At 33.1% G+C, this 22,789-nt stretch overlaps 1 protein-coding gene across 1 annotated transcript in view; it reads left to right on the top strand.

The window, feature by feature from the left end:
• The first annotated feature begins 316 nt into the window (after positions 1-316).
• The window catches only part of LOC113517663 (START domain-containing protein 10-like), a 48,986-nt gene continuing 26,513 nt past the window's right edge, over positions 317-22,789 (top strand). Inside the window, exons 1-2 of the mRNA XM_052892808.1 lie at positions 317-523; positions 19,204-19,351. Of these exons, the coding sequence (XP_052748768.1) occupies positions 353-523; positions 19,204-19,351 (319 nt within the window). The 5' untranslated portion in view covers positions 317-352. The remainder of the gene's footprint in view (positions 524-19,203; positions 19,352-22,789) is intronic.

Raw genomic sequence — 22,789 nt, 5'->3', positions numbered from 1 at the left:
AGTTTAATAAAAATAACACCTGTAGAGCGTTACATCAATTTACGTGATAAATGTACAAAAGTAAATTTTCGTTTATGTAGATATCATGATAATCTTTCCCACCAAAATACATATTGCGAAGACTAACATACGTTGCGATATATAGGTACTTAACTATATTGCTGGAAACCGGAGGTAAGTTGTATAAAAAAGGGCTATAACTACATTACTACACTTGGTAGTGTTAAACCGTTATGCGGTTACCAATAGATGTTTTGTGAGAAAAATTGCTCCGTGTATTCCACGCATGCGCGCCCCATCGACTGTGGCCGACTCAGTCACATTGCAGTTGTGTTGTGATGTTCGCGGTCGGATGGGAGGCGCGGGATGGACGCGCGGCGAGGCGCGCGTAGCCGACGATTCCGATTTTGAGACATTAAAAACCTTGCTGGCATCCGAGGACGGCTGGACATTGGAATACGAGAAGGAAGGCGTCAAGGTCTGGGCAGAGGACGCTGCACACGGCGCTCTAAGAACTGTTAAGGTTTGTTACTCTCCACCAAATAAACCTTGACGTTTTTCATTATACATATGTCAGGGTTTTTAAACGAATTTAACAATTTTAACGGGTAAACACCTCGAGGATCGGCTCTGAGCCTAAACAAGCATCTGTTTGCTGTCAAACATTGTGTACACGTACAAAATTATAATTGATTTTAATATTAAAGCGAAAGAACGTCGAATAAACATTTACCTCGTTGCGTTTGTTTAGGCCTGTCCTAATTTGCGCTAGGGACAGTTGCTGTGCTTATTATGCTTCGTGGAGACAAGTTTTGTAAAATATCGTTATCTCATTTACTCTAAAATGTTATTTTGTAGTCTTAATAATTTTATTACTTAGTAAACTGTTGAAAAAATAGTATAAAGGAAATTAAAAAGAAAGAGAAATAGAACATATGACCGTCATTTAAGAAATATTAGAGAGATGATTTCGAGCGTGCAAAATACTATTAAAATTTTAATATGTTGGTATAAAATTTCTCCAACAATAATTTTTTCCTCTACATTGAAGTTGAGAATTAAATGTATTTTAAAATTTAAATATTTAATATTCCGAAATAATGAAAACACTCAGCTTTTATATGTTTTCATATTATTTATGGGCTACTATTTAGGTACACTACAAAAGGAGAAAAATATTTGCAAAAATTATATGACATAGATAAGTTTAATTTTATTATTGTCATATAACAATTATTGGAATTTTATATTTGAAATTTATTGATTTCTGTACTAAGTAATTAATTTAAATAACAGTAGACAACTATCTGATTTTTTGAATAAGGAAGCAATATAATTCGATATAATAGTTATCTTGTGTTAGATCATCACCATCAATGAGAAAACACTTGAAAGAGAGAACGAAACTGAACTAAAGTAATTAAATATTTATTTCTTGTACTCGTAATCAAGATTAATGACTTGTCAAATAGGGGAGAAAAGTTATTTCTTTTGATGCGTGATAAACGACCACTCTTCAAGTTTTAATTAAAGTTTTCTATCGAACTTATCCAAATTTTCGCATACCGAAATCTCAAATTTACTGTTTGAACCTCATATCGACGTTAAAGTACATACTCGTAATAAAAAAAGATGCATTTATTTTTTACTTTATAAAAAACAGCTACTTTATTCGTAATCGAAATGTTTGACGAATGATGTCATGTTTCGTATACATTTTAGATTGAAAATTGTATTGTAAAATCTTTATTTTATATAATTTATATTGGACACTTTAAAAGATTTAATATCTTTGAATATTTGAAATTTCAAATATTTGAATTTAGAACCGCAGTAAAGAGTGTGTTCTTTACATTTATTCATTACACATCTATTAGTAGATTCTTCTTCGTAAGATTCAGTTTTTTCTTCTTTTAACGGCAAACTGTGTTTTGTCATGAAAAAAAACGACTACTTTATTTGTCACTAAATTATATGAGATTAACGCGGGAATAAATCCTGTCGTTTGCAATAGGAATTATCTGTTTAAAATTCAAAAAGAACAAAAAAAAAAGATGAATTGAGTACTACCGTCTTACTTAAAACTGAAACTTGGCAAGTTTTAACCGTGCACATTTTCATGAGATACTCGGTTAAAATTAATATATAAAGAGATTCAGCTTTAAAGCAGAAATGTTTAGACCCTTTAACGGAACAGTTTTACATTTGTCTAAAGGGTTTAATTTGTTAACGATAAGGAATTATTAGATTTATTTGAGTAAACCTTTTTGTTCACAACAATGTATCCAAAAATGGCTATCTTATCCGTCAGATAAGATAGCCATTTTTGGATACAGCCATATAAATTGGGATCTACTAGTTTGCATATTATAGTAAATCTGATATAAATAGAAAAAACAAAGTATAGCGTGGTTATTTCTTTTATTATTTCGGCCGTTAACTGTCCACTGCTAAACGTAGGCTTCCCTTAAGGAGGGGGAGAGGGGGTTCTCGCTTGGCAGGTGTATTGGAAACCGCAGTTGGCTTTAGTGATGTTTTAAGAGGGACGTTTTTACATTTCTCGACCATGAATTTCCCTTAGTCGCCTCTTACAACACCCATGCGAAAGGAAGGGGTGGCCCATTCTATGCCGGGATCACATGACAAGTTCTTAGCTCTTGATATTTCAGTGACATCATTGAAATGATATGAGCTAAGAATTCGCAAAACATTCTTAGCTCTTAGATTTGGTTTTTTGGCAAGTATTGTTAGATTTATTAGATATCTAAGTTAGGTTTTAATCACCAGTACTACTCTATCTCATGTTAAGTAAGTCTGACATGAGATAAAGTAGGTACATTAACCTTTGACCTATAATAAGAACTTACGTATTGTATCTGTTAAAATAATGGATATATTTAATTTCTCCGTAGACAGTGTACAGACGTAGAACACGTTACACCCACGCTACGAAAGTGGATGTGTCACCGTAGATATATTTAGCTAAGGGCATATTACACTATCCAATACATGTGTATGATGAGTATGTAGATGATTGAATTTGAATTTACATGGTACAGAGGAATAACACCTAAGTTCTCAGGAATGGCAACATATATATGTAAATACTGTGTATAAATAAACAGTACAGTGTACCGATTTTTATTAATATTTTTGCAAACGATATGTTAATTCCCGAATTCACAGTATTGTGTTTATAATAATTATTTTTGATGTTTTTCTTTGTGTAACAAAATTCTCTAAAGAATGATCCAGAAAGAGAGTCACAATTTGTCTCTATTTTGTCAATCAACTTTAAAAAGAAGGGACTTCTCAATTCAGGTGTATCTTTTTTATGTTTATTACCCCATAACTCCGTCAGTTATGATGTGATTTAGAAAAATCTTTTTTTATCTGAAAGGATATACTATACAGATTGCTCTTATTGAAATTTTATCAACATAGGTTCAATAGTTTTAATTTAAAATTGTAATAACTGGTTTGCCATACTTTAATTTTTTTTTTTTGTGGGACACAATCTCAAATTATTGACACACAGACAGTACTATGACGAGATTATTATTCTATTTACAAAATGTATGTAATTTTTATTAAATTTGTAATTAAATTAGTTTTTTCTCTAAATAGGTAGTTAGTAGATTTTTTTTTGTTTTTTCTTTTTTTTATACAACTTAGAATGGCAAACAAGCTGACGGTCCACCTGATGGAAAGTGGTAACCGTCGCCTATAGACATGAGCAGTACCATGGACATAACTGAGTATACTGCTTCGCCTATGATACCCCCCATGCGTTGCCATTCCTGAGGACTCAGGTGTTATTCCTCTGTACCCAGTAAATTCACGCCATATCCCACCCTTCAAACCGAAACACAGCCATGCAAACATAACTGCTTCACGGTTGAAACACGAATGGGACAGAGGTACCCAAGCAATCGACTTATATTATATTCTGATACTTATTAGATACTTATATTCTGTCGATAAATTTAAAGCACGATAATAATAATGAAAATCTATGGTACTTAACAAGAGATCGCGACCTTGCCACTCTTATCGAAGAGCCTCTTAACATCCTGCTTGAAAACAATATTGAAGATAGAATTTTCCTTGAAATGTTCTACCAATATTATTTTCTGCGATAAAATTTGAAATATGTCATGCATATATGGCAAGCAAAAATATATTTGATACATTTATATTTGATAAATATATAAATGCTATATGATGATGATGAAATATGGTGTACAAAATTAATAATTGATGTGTATATTTGTATGTAGTGACGAAAGCATGAGTACGCCTGTGTGTGTGCATGCGTATGATGTGTGTGTGAGCGCGTGTGCGGCCTGCGTGTGTGTGTATGGGCGCGCGTGTGTGCGTGTGTGCGTACGTGCTTAGAAGCGTGAGCGGTTTTGCGCGCGCACGCGTGTGTGTCAGTGGACCGTCGCTTTATATAATGTTACTAGAGGTAGGAACTTAATATATAGCAAAATCTATATATTGTAGTTACAACATTGACCCAATAACGAATATATTAAATATCGTTCATCCAATACATAATATAGAAATGAATACAGATATCCAACTGATATGGGCGATATAGAAATGAGTGATGACCTTTTTTCAGCTATCAATATTCAGAGAAACCCATTACATAGATATCAGGCTGATACTGATATTACATATACCTAAAACTGTACATATATATACAAATTTTTTTTAATACAACTTAGAATGGCAAACAAGCTGACGGCCCACCTGATAGAAAGTGGTAACCGTCGCCTATAGACATGAGCAGTACCATGGACATAACAGAGTATACTGTTTCGCCCATGATACCCCCCATGCGTTGCCATTCCTGAGGACTCAGGTGTTATTCCTCTGTACCCAGTAAATTCACCCAATAACAATAGGGTTTCACAGAACTTTAAATACGACTTAAAACGATTCTAAAAAGAGCAACTAAAAATTTATAGTACGACTATAATGAATAAAAACATGGACCATAATATATTATCCTAGTTTATAACATTTAAATTACTTGGGCAAAACCTCAGGGGTTACAGTGAAGGCTTTAAGGTCATTATTTTAAATAGATTATAAATTTTTGATATATTTAATTCGGGGGGAAAGGGATTGTTAGTAATGGAGACTGAGAATCCCATTGCTAGCAATATACCCAACCAGGTGGACCTCCTCGCGGTTCCCCCTGGAAACTATCATGGTTAATTCCTGATGAATTCATCATGATGGGCTAACTGACCTGTTTTCATTCTCATCTATCACCCTTCACTGGTGCTCTGCCAGCGTATCCCATTAGCGCAAGCGGGGTTACCATACCATTTCCACCCATCAAGATATGTTTTATTGAAATTGTATGTATGTATATATAGACGCACCTGAATGTCATTTTATGATAGTTTTATGAGTATGAGACTCGGTGGATACCTACCTCACATGAATAAATTTATAATTACAGTTCAGATATTACAAAGTTATCTATGCGTAATAAACCGTACAAATTTCATTTTTATGATAATGAATGTAGGCATTGTCTTGAAAATGAATGCAGAGAGAAATTATTTTTCATTCTTTTATTAGATTCATCAAACAGCAAGTCTATCATGAGGTTGGATGTATCTTTCAAGAGAGTTAAGTATTATTAAAAACAATAATAATCTACTTACATATGGATAAGAAAGTACTGTAACATAATATGGACTTCTCTATCTGAAATAAATGTCTTTTATTTATTCCTTATTAACAAATGTAAAAGTCACTAATATACAGTTTTACCACAGGGAGTAAACTTTAGTGTTCGGATTCAAAAGCGATGTACTATTGAAAAATTTTTCAATATTGCATTGCGGAATTTTGTATATTTTATAAATTTTTATAAGAAATTATGTATGGAAGTTATGTTATAGTTGAAACTAGAAATAAGAATCTTTAGTTCTAGACTGTAGATAAGAAATAGAGAAAATACTTTTCAACGTTATTGGAAATTTCTATTTTAGACTGAAAAGGGAATCCTGCAAGAAATTGAATAACTAAAATAAAATGTTTGTGATTGAAACATTATTGCATGTATAAAATAAAATAATATTTTATACTATATGAAGGTGTATGTATTTGATATAGAAATTAAATATCAATAGAGGAAATAAATAAAACCTATTCATACATATAAATTAATATATGCGAAACATATTATCTCTTTTATTTGGAATCGAGTAAAAGGTCTTAAAGCTACGAAGAGAATGGGTGTGAAGGACGTTGAAACCACTTCGAAATTCGCGAAGGCGGCAAATAATTCTGGACGTTACCTTCCCATCCCTTTGCACAAAATGTCTTATAGCAAACGTAAAAGCCAGCGTAGAACCTTTGAAAGCAGTGAAATGAACTAAATATGGTACATAAAGACAATAACGATATCTCGGTATATTCCATTTTTTGTGAAGAAATAAAGATGATATAAATTTTAATGGTAACGCTTGTACATTGTAGAAGATTTTTTCCTTTTAAATACTTTTTTTTTTACCAGAGGGAGGCTTTGTACAAAAGTCGATTGATTGGGTACCTCTGTCCTATTCGTGTTTCAACCGTAAAGCAGTTGTGTTTTGGTTTGAAGGGTGGGATATGGCGTGAATTTTCAGGGTACGGAGGAATAACACCCGAGTCCTCAGGAATGGCAACGCATGGGGGGTATCATGGGCGAAACAGTATACTCTGTTATGTCCATGGTACTGCTCATGTCTATAGGCGACGGTTACCACTTTCCATCAGGTGGGCCGTCAGCTTGTTTGCCATTCTAAGTTGTATAAAAAAAATTTTTGAAGATTCACGGCGACTTCATAAGTAGAAAGTTATCGAACGGACGATATATTTTTGTGATTTATTTTGAAAGATTTGAGTATTAAGGCGATAATTCAGGTAAACTATGATAATTTACCTGAATCGATGTGTGTCTTAATGTTTCGATATTTCAAGAGAAACTCTTTGTATGGTTTTGCGTAAAACAGGATAGGTATCTTTGAAGCCAGGCAATTGTTTTATTTGTTTTATCAACTGTTAACTAACCACTGCTGAACATAGCCTCCCTCATACAAGGCGTTTTGCTAGTAGTTGCCATGCTTAGCAGAGTTGGCAACCGCAGTTTGGCTTTTGGTAATATTTTAAGAGGGACACTGCTACCCATAAGCTCTTTTAGTCGCCTCTTACGACACCCACGGGAAACGAAGGGGTGGTCTATTTTGAGCCCAGCCCTACATGGCTCATTGTTGTTATTAAGCATTTATTAAAGTCCGTATACAGTGTTTAATCAAAACTATCTGGAAATTAAACATTTGGGTCGATTTTGAGGAGCTATTTTTCCAAACCTATCTGTATAATTAAAATTACAATTTAATATTACAACGGAATGTTTATTTTAAGAACCAATATGAGCTAATTTTTTAATAGATTATAATAGATTTAAGACCAAAGTTGTATAATTTTAGCTTATTATAGTTGATGTTAAGAGACAAGTTTAGAGAAATGGAGCCTGTAAGAAAAATGGCCTGAAAACACAAAACAATTTAGGTCTCTTACCAACTTGAAAGTTGAACACGTCGTTTTACTTTTTTATGTACGAACCCATTATGAAAGAGTTTCCTGAAGTTCCTAGGGTAATAGTTTTATTTAAAAAAGTACTTCGGCGGCCTCATATTAAAAATAAAACTGACAATCAAATGCAGAAAGTTTGACATTTTATGAATTTGCCCTTTGACATTAATTAACTAACTAAAACAAATTAACGCCACTGAACCGGATCTTCAAAGATGCAAGTGATCTGTAACAAATAAGGATAGGGTAGTTCGTCCCTTTATTTTATTATATGTATTTAATTAATTATATTAGACAACTATATTATATAATAGGTCATATAATGTTATTTTTTTTGTAGAGGCTATCTCCAAGCGGAACAAGGTGTGATTTTTATTTTTACAAAAATGTCAGACATGATTTTTTTACTACGATACAATTTCCTTTACTTTTACTCAATAACACCACTTCTATTTCTATTACGTTTTGCTTTTAATTACAAAATGAAAACGACATAATCACTAACTTGTAGATTTTTTCACTTTGTTTCACCATGTACCACAAAACAAAGTGAGTGACAAAAAAAACATTTTTACATTTATCTCGCTATCTCTTTATTTTATCCTACTCGCTACTTTGTTTTTTGGTAAATGTTATTGTATTTATATACAACTGTTCCAATACGAAAATTTCCAAAAATTACCTAAATTTATGCAAGCCCATTTCAATTTCCTCACAAATGTCTTCAAGAATTTCATTTCACCAAAATTTCGTGAATGTAAAAACTTTTACCCAAAATTGCGAAAAACATACCCAATCTAGTAACACCAAGGCGAAGGTTGACGATTTTAATTTTGCCTAGCGCCATGTGACCTGGTATTCATCCCATGATCTTAGTTTTTTAAGCTCGATGTAAGGTGTCTATTTGATATATTTATATTATACGTATTTAAAACATTATGAATAATCAATCAATCATCGTCATTGTGCCTTTCAATGTTAAATTGTTCCGCATTGGTTCTTCCTTCTATTAGAAGGATGTCATCATCATCATCATCATCATCATTTCAGCCATTATCCGTCCACTGCTGGACATTAATCTCCCCCATACTACCATAAGGAACAGTCCTATGCCACCTACATCTACTGACTTTCTGCAATGCACTTCAGACCGTAAGAAGGATATATTATAGTCAATTTTAAATTTACGCATTGTTTACATACATTTTAAATTCACAATCGGTTTTGACGTGACACCATTACAGGTAATAGTACCAACATATCTGATTCTTATTGCTGCCGTTTACGGCAATACGAATCAGGTATGTAGGTACAATTTACACGTAATCGCATCGCGTCAAGTCCCGATTGTGAATTTAAAATAAGGGTATATTATTACAGTGACTTTCTTATGTTTTATTAAATAAATTTTATCATGATGAAAAAGAGTATATCTATGTTAACATTATAAAGAGGAAAGATTTGACTGTTTGTTTACAATGTATAATTAAAAAAAAAAAAAACTATTGGACCTATTTTAAAAATTCTTTAACCTAGAGAAAGCTACATTTTTAGCGAGTAAATAGGCATAGGCGACAGGGTATATTGCTAGCAATGGAACTGGTAGTTTACATTACTAACGACCCCTTCACCCCTAGGACCATATATATATATATATATATATATATACATATATAGGCGTGTAGGTCCCGGCATAGAATAGGCTACCCCTTCCTTTCCCGTAGGTGTCGTAAGATGTAACTAAGGGAGCCTATAGTGGAGGGATAGGCAATAGCGTCCTTATTAAAACATCACCAAAAGTCAAACTGCGACAGTTATAAGCCTACATTAAACATAGAATTATGTCCTGTGTATGGAGACTTCTACCATAAATAAATATCGATCGGCAAAAAATTTATAACTCTCCATCTGTCAAACTAGTTCCTGGAAATTTTAAATTATTTATCATTTCCATCCATTTCCACGTTTATACTAAAATAGAATACTTTCATACAATTTTAATCTTGACCATTGTATTTCCAACCAAATAATTTAAAAAGTCTCCGAATCCCCGTACCATTTGTTCATTCTATTATTGCAGAGTCCTTTATGATTTAGTCACAAGCGACCGTAATAAAGCCACAAATTGATGCTCTTCGGAATAACAAACTAAGTACCAAGTTCTAGGGTCCCTGGACCCTCATACTAGAGTAAAAGCCAGCTACATGCAAAACGCATTTGACGATTCCAACTTTTCCACTTAAATTGTTTATCATACGGCTGGCATGCGGCGTGCGTAAAATATGGAATTAGGTCTCTATTCAGTTATGCAGAATTATTAAAAATAATGCTTCGACATAGATAATTCAGTACAGAAATGTATATATAGCTAGATATAATTGGTTAGGTAAAAATAATATTGTTCAATAGTACATTAGACATTAGGTCCCTGAAATTAAAGTATTTTAAATTAGAACTAATGTAATTATCGTTATATTGAAGTATTTACTATAAACACTATAAAGTAGATATATATATATATATATATATATATATATATATATATATATATATATATATATATATATATGGATAATATTGGTACTGTTTAAATAATTATATATTTGGCTCTTTTGGACATTGGTGGTAGGAAAAAGGAGTAATTATTTGTGAATAACAAACATGTAACATATTCGTTATCACCTGAATACCATTACCAAAATACTCTGGTATTTTGGTAGTGGTATTTAGGTTAGGTAGTCTTACCAGAGAGAGACTTTGTACAAAAGTCGATTGCTTGGGTACCTCTGTCCCATTCGTGTTTCAACCGTGAAGCAGTTGTGTTTGCATGGCTGTGTTTCGGCTTGAAGGGTGGGATATGGCGTGAATTTACTGGGCATAGAGGAATATCACCTGAGTTCTTAGGAATGGCGACGCATTAGGAGTATCAAGGGCGAAACAGTATACTCTGTTATGTCCATGGTACTGCTCATGTCTGTAGACGACGGTTACCACTTTTCATCAGGTGGGCCGTCAGCTTGTTTGCATTCTAAGTTGTATAAAAAAAATATAAACGTACCTGTTTCTGTTTCAAAAGATATCGTTTGAGAAGATTGTTTAAAAAAATTGACTATAATTGTGGCAAAATCGGTCAATTTGATTAAAAAACTAAAACACTGATCTGATTTTGATAAAATTTCTATTGGATCAATCCTCTCAGATAAAAAAAAATTAAAAATCTGTTTACAACTGACTAAGTTATGAGGTAACAACCTACTTTTTGAAATAGGTTGAAAAAGGCAGGCGCCGCACTCTGTACAGAGACACACATATAAGCATGTATAGATAACATCTGTTTATGTAGTAGTGAGCTTCTACGAGAAGCCTTCTCGACAGTCGTTTTTAATTATCTGTTTCACTGGACACCAGCCAGTGTCAGTCTGCGTATTGTTTGCTATAATTGGAGGCAACTATTTATCTAAGGAGTCTGAGGAATTTATATTATTATTAAAATTATAATATGTTTAGGATGAATTACGATACGTATGCATATATGGATATAATTGTTTATAATTTTCATTGTTGTATGCACCTACGACAAAAAAGTAAGATTATGAGAAAAGACCGACGATATATTTCCCTCTCAAATGATATCATAATGGCGCAGACCGCAAACAAAAAGATTTTACAATACAATTGACAGTTCAGTTACTCTACGTATATATATATATATATATATATATATATATATATATATATATATATATATATATATATATATATATATATATATATATATATATATATATATATATATTATACGATTTACTAACTATATTACTACTAATATATTATTTTGCACCATATATGTTATGTTTTATATACAGAAAAGGAATGTATGTACAAAAGCATAAAAAAATAAATAAAAATATTCATCTCGAGAATAGTTTACTGTATTATATTACGCTAATAATTTGAATAAGCGTTATGTATTGTATTTCGAATTATCGAAGAATTTCACAAACTTTATTTTGTTTTGATAGTGATCATTAATCAATGTTCACTCTCAAAATGAAAGAAAGTTCAAAATAATAGAATTTTAAAATGAAATGAGAAAAGAAATAGTGTTAAATAAAAACAAAAACAAAAACGAGGAATCATCTACAAACGACCTATCAGGTGTGTGTTTATATTAAAAAAAGTGTATTTCAGATTGAAATATTACTTTACGTCGTAAAAATGATAAGAAAAAGTGTCTCCTTGGAGCCATAATTCAATACGTTTCCATTCTCTTTTCATAGATCCGCGTAAAACCAACCGGCGCTTCTCATGCTCCTTTAATCATAAATTAAAAGAACTTTTTGACACTGTGAGACGTCTCAGATGGATACTTAAAATGTATTTAAGGTAATCCTTACTGCAGAGATTGAGCGTGACCTTGGAAACTCTTGAAATTGTTTCAAGCCTCTCATATACTCTATCCTAATGAATTTTTTTTAATAAAAACCTTTTTCATTTATATGTTTAATGTACTTTTAATGTAATGTACCTTTTTTGATGAGTTCTTATGAAATTCATCCATTGTGATGCCCTTTCAAATGTCATAATAGAAATAGAGTTATACGCGCTCAGAGATTTCATTTTTAACGTAGTGCAATTTGCATGCTTAAAGAAAGAGCGTTATTCCATCAAATAATTTTAAGTACTTATGTCTTATTTTGTTTATAAAGAAGAACAAGGAGGAAGAGAATTAAAAAGCATTTATTTATTTATAAAATGAGATAAATTATGACCGTCAGTTTTGTGTCCTTTGTCGTCCTTAGTATAAAGACGAATTATAATATCATAGACTATGATAGAAGATAGAATATTCCGGCTAAAAGATATGTTAATATATATTAGATACTGACTTATCTGTACACTAAATGTTATTTACATACATACATATCTGTCACGCCTGTCTCCCATTAGGGTAGGCAGAAACAATGGAACGCCAAATGCTTCGATTCAAACAAACCCCTTTCGCTTCTTCCACACTCATCAATCTTTTCATACATGCTCGCTTTATTTACATTCATTCAATAATATATATGTAGATATTTAAACTTAAAAAAAAAAACTCGACTTTTTCGTACAAATTAGTAGGATTAGCAATTCAATGGTCAGTCACTCAACACTTGCCTATCGCTTTTGTAATATTATTTAAGTTTTTTTTTTTTATTAGTATATGTACCACACATTTAAAACGTTAAATAACTTGGTCACGATATTAATCCATCAACATCAACGGCGAATGTAGAACGCTAAGCGTGGTTCCGCTTTGTGATCAGATAAAGGCATTTGTAAAGTGTGTACCTATTGTTTATTTACCTTTATATACAATAAACAAAACATATGGGTTGTTTTTTTTTTAAGAATGTGAGGAGTGCAATGATATTACTTTCGACGTGCTGTATTTTACGTGTAAACAAGATAAATAAGAGCACAGTGTAAGAAATAACAGTGAACGCCTTTGAAACCTTTTAAAATGCCGTTTTCATCGTAGGTTTTTTTTAATGGGTGATAATGGAATGATAATCCCACCTGAGCTATCCGTATACGCCGGCGAGGCACCAATGAGGTTTGATAAGTGACGATGAAAGCAGGTTAGTTAGCCCATCGTTAGTGAGAAATTCCTTTAGAATTAACCACGATAGTTTCCAGGGAAACTGCGTAGAGGTCGACCTGATAGAGTGTATTGCTAGCAATGGGTCAGTTAGATCGTATTACTAACAATCCCTTTCCCCCTTTTATCATAGATTTATCACATTTACATACATTTCGTATCAACCGTTAACTGTCCACTGCTGAACATAGGTTTCCTTCTTAAAAGGGGTTTTGCAAGTAGTTGCCACAGCTTGGCGGCAGTTGGTGTTTTGTTTTTGATGGGTGAAAATGGTATGGTAACCCCGCCTGCGCTAATAGGATACGCTGGCGGAGCACCAGTGAAGGGTGACAGATGAGAATGAAAACAGACCAGTTAGCCCATCATGATAAATTCATCAGGAATTAACCATGATAGTTTCCAGGGAGAACCGCGAGGAGGTCGACCTGGTTAGGTATATTGCTAGCAATAGGATTCTCAGTCACCATTACTAACAATCCCTTTCCCCACGGCAGTTGGTGTTAGAATATAATAAATAAACTATCTATGTATTATATATGTTTAATCTGTAATGAACACTGACTGTTTTATTTGTGCCGCCCACTCTCTCTCTTCTCTGCGCGCCATTGTTGTTTCCGTACATATCTCTGTTTTAATATTAATTAAAAATAAAATTGTGCTAATAAATATAACAAGAAAAAATTGTGCCTCTTATTCAAACTCTAAGCTCTTCTAACAATCACAGTTAATAGTTGGCAACCGCAGTTAAGCTTTGGCGATATTTCAAGAGGGACGCTGCTGCTCATCCCTCGATCATTAAGTTCCCTTAGTCGCCTTTTACAACACTCTTGGGAAAGGAAGGTATGCCCCATTCTATTTTATATTATTATTTTACCCGTGTGAATTAGGATAAAAAGATTTACACACACATTTACCTTAGATTATATAGATAGAGCCTCGAGCCTCAAAAACGGGTCAACTTTTTGTCAGCTAATAGTAAAATGTGACTTTTTTTTTATTAGTATTCTATACACTTATGCACACAATCTAATTTAAAGTATCTATATTGAATTATTTAATAAATAAAATGAGTTTTTAAGCATTAAAGAGGTGCAAAATTTATAAGATAAAATAAATAAATAGAGAAGTTATAAAGGAATTATAATAAAACGAGTTGCTTGGGCGGTTACGAACAAGAGAGTTTTTTTTTATAACCACAGATAAGTATAGTCTTATACATAGACAATATAGACTATATAAACTATATACACATTGATACAAATATACACCGATAGATGCCACCATTCCTACATTTTAATATTCTTTACAACAGGAATCACTCAACTATTTGTCACACAAAATTATATAAAACGTTGATGCGCTTTTCTAGAAGCATTTGTATGGAGACACTCCATCTATATAATCTAAGGCATTTACATAGAAAAAGGAAATAGTTCTTAATTTCGTTCCTTTTTAACATTAAAACATACTAAATTATCTTTAACGATTTTTACATTTGGAATATTAATAGAATATCACAGGTACCTTGTGTAGATTTTCAGAAGCCTATAAATCACGTCTCGAATGTTGAATGTTTTAAGCTTTTTGAGATATGGCAGAGAATAACAACGTTTGTGAGAGACAGACAACTCGATGATTTATGATGAGTCATTAATATTGTGCATTTTTCGATAAGAAACGCTGAATAAATATCTTTTGCTCCGCAAAATAATAACGACCTTAATCGTAATAATATTAATATTTCTACTATATAAGTATAATGCCCTTTAAATTATTTAAACTTTGTTCTATTGTTTACATTAAAATTAATAAAATAACTAAGTAACCTTAATATTCTGTTTTTAAATGAATAAAACATAATAATATATAATTAAATGTGTCATAGACAAATTAATTTGAACTATATTTTATATTTTAAACGCAGAAACATGTATAAATATATATAGAAAAAAAACCACGGCTTCAATTATGACGTTTCGTCATGTTTTTATATAAGATTAAAACTGAAGTAAATCTATTCAATTGGGAATAAAAAATTGTTGAGAATTATTGATAATAATAGATGATTGATGTTTCCCACAAAAAAAAAATTACTTCAATTGTGACAAAAGTAATTATTTTGTTTTAAAAATTGAACATTGGTTCAATTTTTAAATAAAATGACATTCCATAATAATTTTCTAATTTTCTAAATTTTTAATCTTCTTTCTTAATAAAATTTCTATGGTACTAAAATGTAAGTATGTCATTTCAGGAAAAAAAAATCCAAATCGAGAACTGAGAAAGTTAAGAAGTAACGAATATAAAAAAAAAATACAACCGAATTTAAAACTTCCTTCTTTTAGATAAATTTTGCCGTTATTATTATTATCTAGCCTTTATCCATGACTTCGTCTGCATCTTCCATTAATCATTCCATAAGTATCCATTCCATTCCAAGTATCATATTCCATCTATATACCAAATTTAAAGTCTAATAAACAATTCAACTTATATTTATTAATACTCATTTAGTAAGGATTCATTTTTATTCATTTAGCCATTTATAAATGTCCAGGGCATAGTCAAATAATTTACAAAATCTTATTAAAATCCATTCACTTGTTTAAATGTGTTTGAGCAACGAACATCCAACCATAGCATCTAACATTTAATTTTATAATATTAATATAATAGAATTGGCTGCTTTAATTCGCTCTTGCTTCCAATTCTCTTTGTACGGAGTAGTAAATTGTTTTCCTTATTACATCGCCGCACAGCTGATTGCAATAAGGGAACGCAAGTACATCCCCTAGCTCCTTTGTGTACAATATTGTGCTGGAACGTTGTAAATCACCGAGTTTTGAATCCTATTATTGTTTGATTTAGCTATCATAATTACGACAATATTAGTTGTATTCCGCAGCGTATAACCCTTGGATTATATATATAGATAGAGCATCGAGTTTAAAAAACGGGTCAACTTTTTTACTAAAACTGACTTGTTTTTTTTATCAGTGTTCTATATACATATTTACGTACATAATGTATATTGACGTATCTATATTTAATTATTTAATAAATAAAATGAGTTTTTACACATTAAAAATATGTAAACACTATAAAACAAAACAAATATAGAAGTTATAAAGGTGTTTCATTTACTATTTATCACGCAAAATTGTATGAAAAAGTAAAAAGTACCCGCTTTTCTTGAAGCATTTGTTTTATAGCTATATTATGCAATTACCAATTTTGAACCGATTTCGATGGCTCCATTTGTAAACGGTACAGTTCACCCCCATGTTGGTTCTATATTAATTTTGTGACGAATGTGTTTTTGTTCGGAGAACTGCCTGTTGGGAAGCAAAATTTGCTTGTAAATACATAATTCCGTGCTTCAAATTTTTTCAATATGTTACCAGAGGGAGAATTGTTCAAAAGTCTGCTTGGGTACCTCCGTCCTACTACGTTTCTACCGTCATGTAGCTATGTATGAGTAGCTTTGTTTTAGTTTGAAAGGTGACAGCATTGATATTACGCAATAACGTTGCATAACATCTCAATGGTAAAGCATGGAAATTCATGGGAGGTATCATGGGTGTCATAGTATACTCTGTAATCTCCATCATCATCATATTAGCCAGTATTTATTGCTGATCGTAGCTGCCACGCTTGGAATGCGGATTGGCAACCACAGTTAGGTTTTGGTAATGTATCAAGAGGGACGCTGCTGCCAACCTCTCGCCCATTATGTTGCCTTAGTCGCCTTTTACGACACCCACGGGAAAGAAAGGGGCGGCGGGGGCATTCTATCCTGGGACCATATGGCAATGTAATTTTCATAGTACTGTTTTTTCTATAATCCACAGTTACTACTTTCAATCAGGTGGACCGTCAACTTTTTGCAATTCTAAGATGTATAAAAAATGTTCCATATTTACATCTTACCGTCTATTAGATTGTGTATATGTTTACAACTGCATTGTTTTTTTTCCACTAAGTAAAATGTTCCTTTCCATGTACTAATATTAGCAAAAATTCCCAACTGTGAGAATGATTGTAGATAATTTCATTTGTAAATATGTTGGATAGTCTACCGTAACAAAGCAACTAACTTCTGGGCGCGCCTAACTTTGGTTTCTCAGAATAGGTAGCTGTCCCATATTATTTAGAGGCAATAATCTGCAAGCATTGGCCATAATTACGTTAATACGAAAGTTTGTATTTAGAAATATCTGTAGAATGAGTAGGAATAGCTAGGAATTTATTAGTATTCAATATTAATAATATGTATTTATTCAATATTGGAATAATGTAGCTGTTTTTTTTATATACAACTTAGAATGACAATCAAGCTGACGGCCCGCCTGATGGAAAGTGGTAACCGTCGCCTATAGACATGAGCAGTACCATGGACATAACAGAGTATACCTAATTTTAACATTATTCGTCATTGAACTAGTGCCACAATTAAAATAAAATCTAATACAAATATAATTCTTTTTTTTTACAAAATTCCTTAAATACTAATAACAATTAAAAGTAATCTCCCAACGCACCACACCGAGGCAGCGTACCCAAGATACTGGCAGCATTACCTCTTTGGATTGCCAAACTTATCTTTTGGGTTGGTTGACAGAGTATACTGTTTCGCCCATGATATCCCCCATGCGTTGATATTCCTGAGGACTAAGGTGTTATTCCTCCGTACCCAGTAAATTCACGCCATATCCCAACCCTTTAAACCGAAACACAGCCATGCAAACACAACTGCTTCACGGTTGAAACACGAATGGGACAATGTACAAGCAGACTTTTGTACAAAGTCTCCACAGCTGTATATGTCTTACTCAAAGATTTTGTAATTTCTTGTTCTTTATCTTACTTTTTTATTGTTAAAAATTTTAGTAAGCATTGTATTTTAACGTAATAACTACCGGTTTAACTTACTTGTAATTGGATCGAAAAAGCTCGACTAGATTCGGAATCAATTCGTTATCTGTAGTCATGAACGATTGTGACGTGAGCACGAGCCTGAATGCATGCCTCTGCTGAGCGCGAGCTATAGGCGCTTGCGGCATCGTCACAGATAAGAAAGACGGTGGGCGGAACTCTTCGGGTATGAACGGCTGGTCTCCGTAGTCTTCCTCTTCGTGATACTTGTCAGTTTGAAGGAAGAAAAAAAAATTAGAAAGAAAATTGCGATCGCGATTCTTAGTAAAAAGGTTCAAATGTCTAAATAGTACACGCCTAATAGAATCTTATTATAAATGTGAAAGTGAATATATTTGTTACAACTTAACGTTTTAACATCTTGGCCAATCGTTATGAAATTTGATATACACTTACGATATAGGATGGAGATTTTTATTAAAATAAAATAAAGCTAGTATAAAATATTGTTGTATCACCTGTTAACTTTCCACTGCTGAACATAGCCTCCCCCATCAGAGGAATTTTGCCAGTAGTTGCCACGCTTAGCAGACGAGTTGGCAACCTTAGTTTGGCATTTGGTGATGTTTTAAGTTTCTTTAGTCGTCTCGTACAAAACTTAAGGGAAAGGAAGGGGTGGCCTATTCTATAAGCTATGGGACCTATACGGCAAAAATATTACATTTGTTCAATAATCTATTTTTCGATAATTATTATTATTACTTATTACGTTTATAAGCATCAGAGACCTTCGTATGTAAGTTACATAGAGGAACGTAAGTGGTCTGGAATGTCTTGATATCAGACTATTTTTAATTAATACTCGTAATATAGATGTCTATATACATATGTAACGGAAAATTAATGAAGTCTTCATTGACAGTGACTTCATTAATTTCACGTTTTTCCCGTTTATTAATTTTATCGTTTCCGACAATTGTTAATTTTCCGTTACATATATAGATATAGGGTAAATCAATGAAATGTACAAACAGATCGAAAGTAAATACCAACGAACCTCAAGATCTATTTGTCCACAGGTGGTCGCAGAGTTCGACGATGTGGAACCTGATGCCCTGTACGACGTGCTTCACGACCCGGAGTATCGGTCCGTGTGGGACACGCACATGCTCGCCGCGGAGGACGCGGGACACATTAATGTCAACAATGACGTTGGATACTATGCCAGTAAGTTACTTTTTAATGTACAATAATGTAATGGTGACCCCGCCTGCGCTAACGGTATACGCTGCCGGGGCACCAGTGAAGGATGATAGGTGAAAATGATAAGGCAGTTCAGTTAGCCCACCGTGATGAATACATCTGAAATTCAGCACGATGATTTCTAGGGTGGACCACGTGAAGATCGACCTGTTTGCCATCTTCGTGGTATAAAAAATGTCAACATTAATGTTATAATGGATATTAAGCCAATAAAATTTTGAAACAGCTACTGCACTACGTGCCAAGTAACATTAGACTGATCTTGGGTCGTGTATTTTCGGCAACCGGACGCTAAGTATATTCAACGTGGGATACACATGTTTACTGCGGAAGACGTGGGACGCATTGAAATCAAGAATTATGCCAGCAATAGTTGTATGACTAGAACAGTTACTGTACCATATGTCATTTGTCTTAGAGTCCATATGGGATATGCATTATGCTTGCTGCAGAAGACGTGCATCCGTATGTTTCTCATATTATGCTCGTTGCCTGGAGGCACGAGGGACATATTCTTGTCAATAAATATATAAGTTGGATACTATATCATTAAGGAATAACTCTAAGCAGTTATTGTAACGTGTGTTACATGACGGCTAAAGACTACATACGAACATGAACATGATTTCTAAAACCACCTTTAACCATCGCACAGCTCGGCATCAGCAAGAAATCTATCCTCACACCCTAGAACCAAAATGGTCACGTACAATGTGATTTCAGAGAAGCTTCCTCCTGCAAATGCTTAGGTTTGGATTTATTTTCCTGCTGAAGTTTTCTCTAAAGACTACAGCTTGAGGTTCTTAAAAAATGGCGTATTAAAGTTTCTTAAATATCGGCAACGATCGCGTGATATCCCTAATGTTACAGGCGTCCATAAGCTACGGCAACCCCGTTTACCATGAGAAAGGCCGTATGTTTCTTTGTTACTATAGTAGTATAAAAAATCAACATTACAGTGTACTCTATAATGTTCAATTTTCATCAAGTGGGCTGTAAGCGTATTTCCCACATTTAGTAATAAATATAAAAAATTACAGACGTGTGTGTCCCGGCATAGAATAGGCCACCTCTTCCTTTCCCGTGGGTGTCGTAAGAGGTGACTAAGGCAGGGCGAGGGGTGGGTTGCAGTGTCTCTCTTAAAACATATCTAAAGTCTAACTGCGGTTGCCAATCCTCCTGTCAAGCGTGGCAACTACTGGCAAAACCTAAATGGGAGGCTTTTTTTTAGCAAAGGACAGTTAAAATCTGATATGATGATGATAATAAAAAATACTTGACTAAACACCTAACGGTATATCATGTAATTAAATTAAAAATAGTCGTAAACTTATAAAATATTCAATGGATGGAGAGTGTATTAAATGTCTATCTATTAAACGTATTTGATGAACGTGGCATCGTTTTCAATTTCCTTCCACAATAGCAGCTTTCATTTCCCAGGCTTGTCGATAGTTTGTCGTGACAATAAACTGTGTTGGATTAAACCAATGTTATAATTGTACAAACTAGTGAGCCCGTGTAAAGCCGGGGCCTTTACACGAGTAAACAATAGGGATCTTTAAATTTCTTTAAAATGATATATAGTCTATGTTATTCGCTGTTAAATTTTATTATTATAGGTGGAAAAAAAATTTTAACTAACAAACAAACAATCAAATTCTTTCCTTTTTATAATATTAGTGTAGATATAAAATGAACATAAATTTTGAAAATCCTGTACCTTAAAAAGTAATATAGATGAACGTTCTTAGAAAAAGAAAAGTTGCTAAAGTTTCCCGGAAAATTGGGGAAAAATAATGTTTGTTTATACTCTCGATTACAACTTTGATAGGGACGATTTATATGGTTGCCTTTATCCTGACGCAAATAAAGGAGTATATGTATTCATATTTATAACAGGATCCCAGGTACTATTCTAATATTTGCGCCTGATTTCAAGTTTTTTTTTGTTCATTACGTAGAAATAAAAGCAACTATTTTCTATATTCTATGGTTAATTACGTTTTACTAGTTTTTAAATTACATTACAAAGTCAAAGCGTAGAGTGGAGATTACTTAAAATTCTATAATCATTATGTAGTTGAATTTAATGCCAACGAAATAACATGGTAAAGGGTCCGAAACGGTATGAACCCAAAATAAGGAGTACGCTGTAAAATTTGTATAGGACAGCATTTGCTGGATTAGCAGTTACTTAATTATTTATAAAGTAAATATGTAAATATTTATAAGATAATGTATGGTTAGCAGCGTCCCTTTTAAAACGTCACCAAAGATTAACTGTGGATGCCAACCCGCCTGCTAAGCGTGGTAAATACTAGCAAAACCAATAGGGTGAGGTCTGTGTTCATCAGTGTTAGAACCTATAACCGATGGGGAAAAAAGATTCTTGAGTGGCGACCACGTACGGATAAACGCAGTGTAGGACGAGCCTCTACTAGATGGAGTGACGACCTGAAATGCGTTGCAGGGAGTCCGTGGATACAGGCGGCTCAGGACCGTTCTGTATGGCGGTCTATGGGGGAAGCTTATGTCCAACAGTGGACGGATAATGGCTGAAATGATGATTATATATATATATATATATATATATATATATATATATATATATATATATATATATATATATATATATATATATATATATATATATATATATATACACACATAGTATTGATTTTTATTTAACAGAGTATTCATGTAGGTCATAGAAATACGAGAGTGGTCTCCGAAATCGGTGTGCACGCGTGAGATTTTTTATGGAAGTATATGGAGCAAGAGATGTATGTAAGAGTCGAACCTTGTGGCAATCGATTATCTATGCCTATTCCGTTAAAAACTTTATGTGAAATAGATATCATAGGGAGACTTTGTACAAAAGTCGTATGCTTGTGTACCTCTGTCTTATCAGTGATTTTGCTATGAAGCAGTTGTGTTTGCATAGTTATGTTTCAATTTAAAGGCTGGGATAATTCAGAGAAATTACTAGATACATAGTCCTCATAAACGGCAATGGCAGAGGTATCGTGGGCGTAACAGCATACTCGTATATTATTGTCCATGTCTATAGGCGACGGTTACCATATTCCATTAAATGGGCTGTCAGTTTGTTTGTCGCTCTAAGTTGCATAAAAAAAAATAGATTATGGAAGATTATTACGCAGTAACGTCATATCAAGATAAGCTAATATAAACGTGGCATTAACAAAATTGTTTAGATTAGAACGAATTCAGTGGATTGAAGTTCGATTTTACCAATTGTATACAATATTATTTTATAGAGTGCCCATTATTGACATTGTCAAGTTACTACAGACATCGTAATATTGAATTTTTTTTTATACAACTTAGAATGGCAAACAAGCTGAAGGCCCACCTGATGGAAAGTGGTAACCGTTG

This window comes from Galleria mellonella, unplaced genomic scaffold (genome assembly GCF_026898425.1).
Source record: "Galleria mellonella isolate WM207_F2 unplaced genomic scaffold, CSIRO_AGI_GalMel_v1 utg1674, whole genome shotgun sequence".
In the NCBI taxonomy this organism is placed as follows: domain Eukaryota; kingdom Metazoa; phylum Arthropoda; class Insecta; order Lepidoptera; family Pyralidae; genus Galleria; species Galleria mellonella.
The sequence above is the reverse complement of the archived record's forward strand: the minus strand, read 5'-3'. Positions and strand labels throughout refer to the sequence as shown.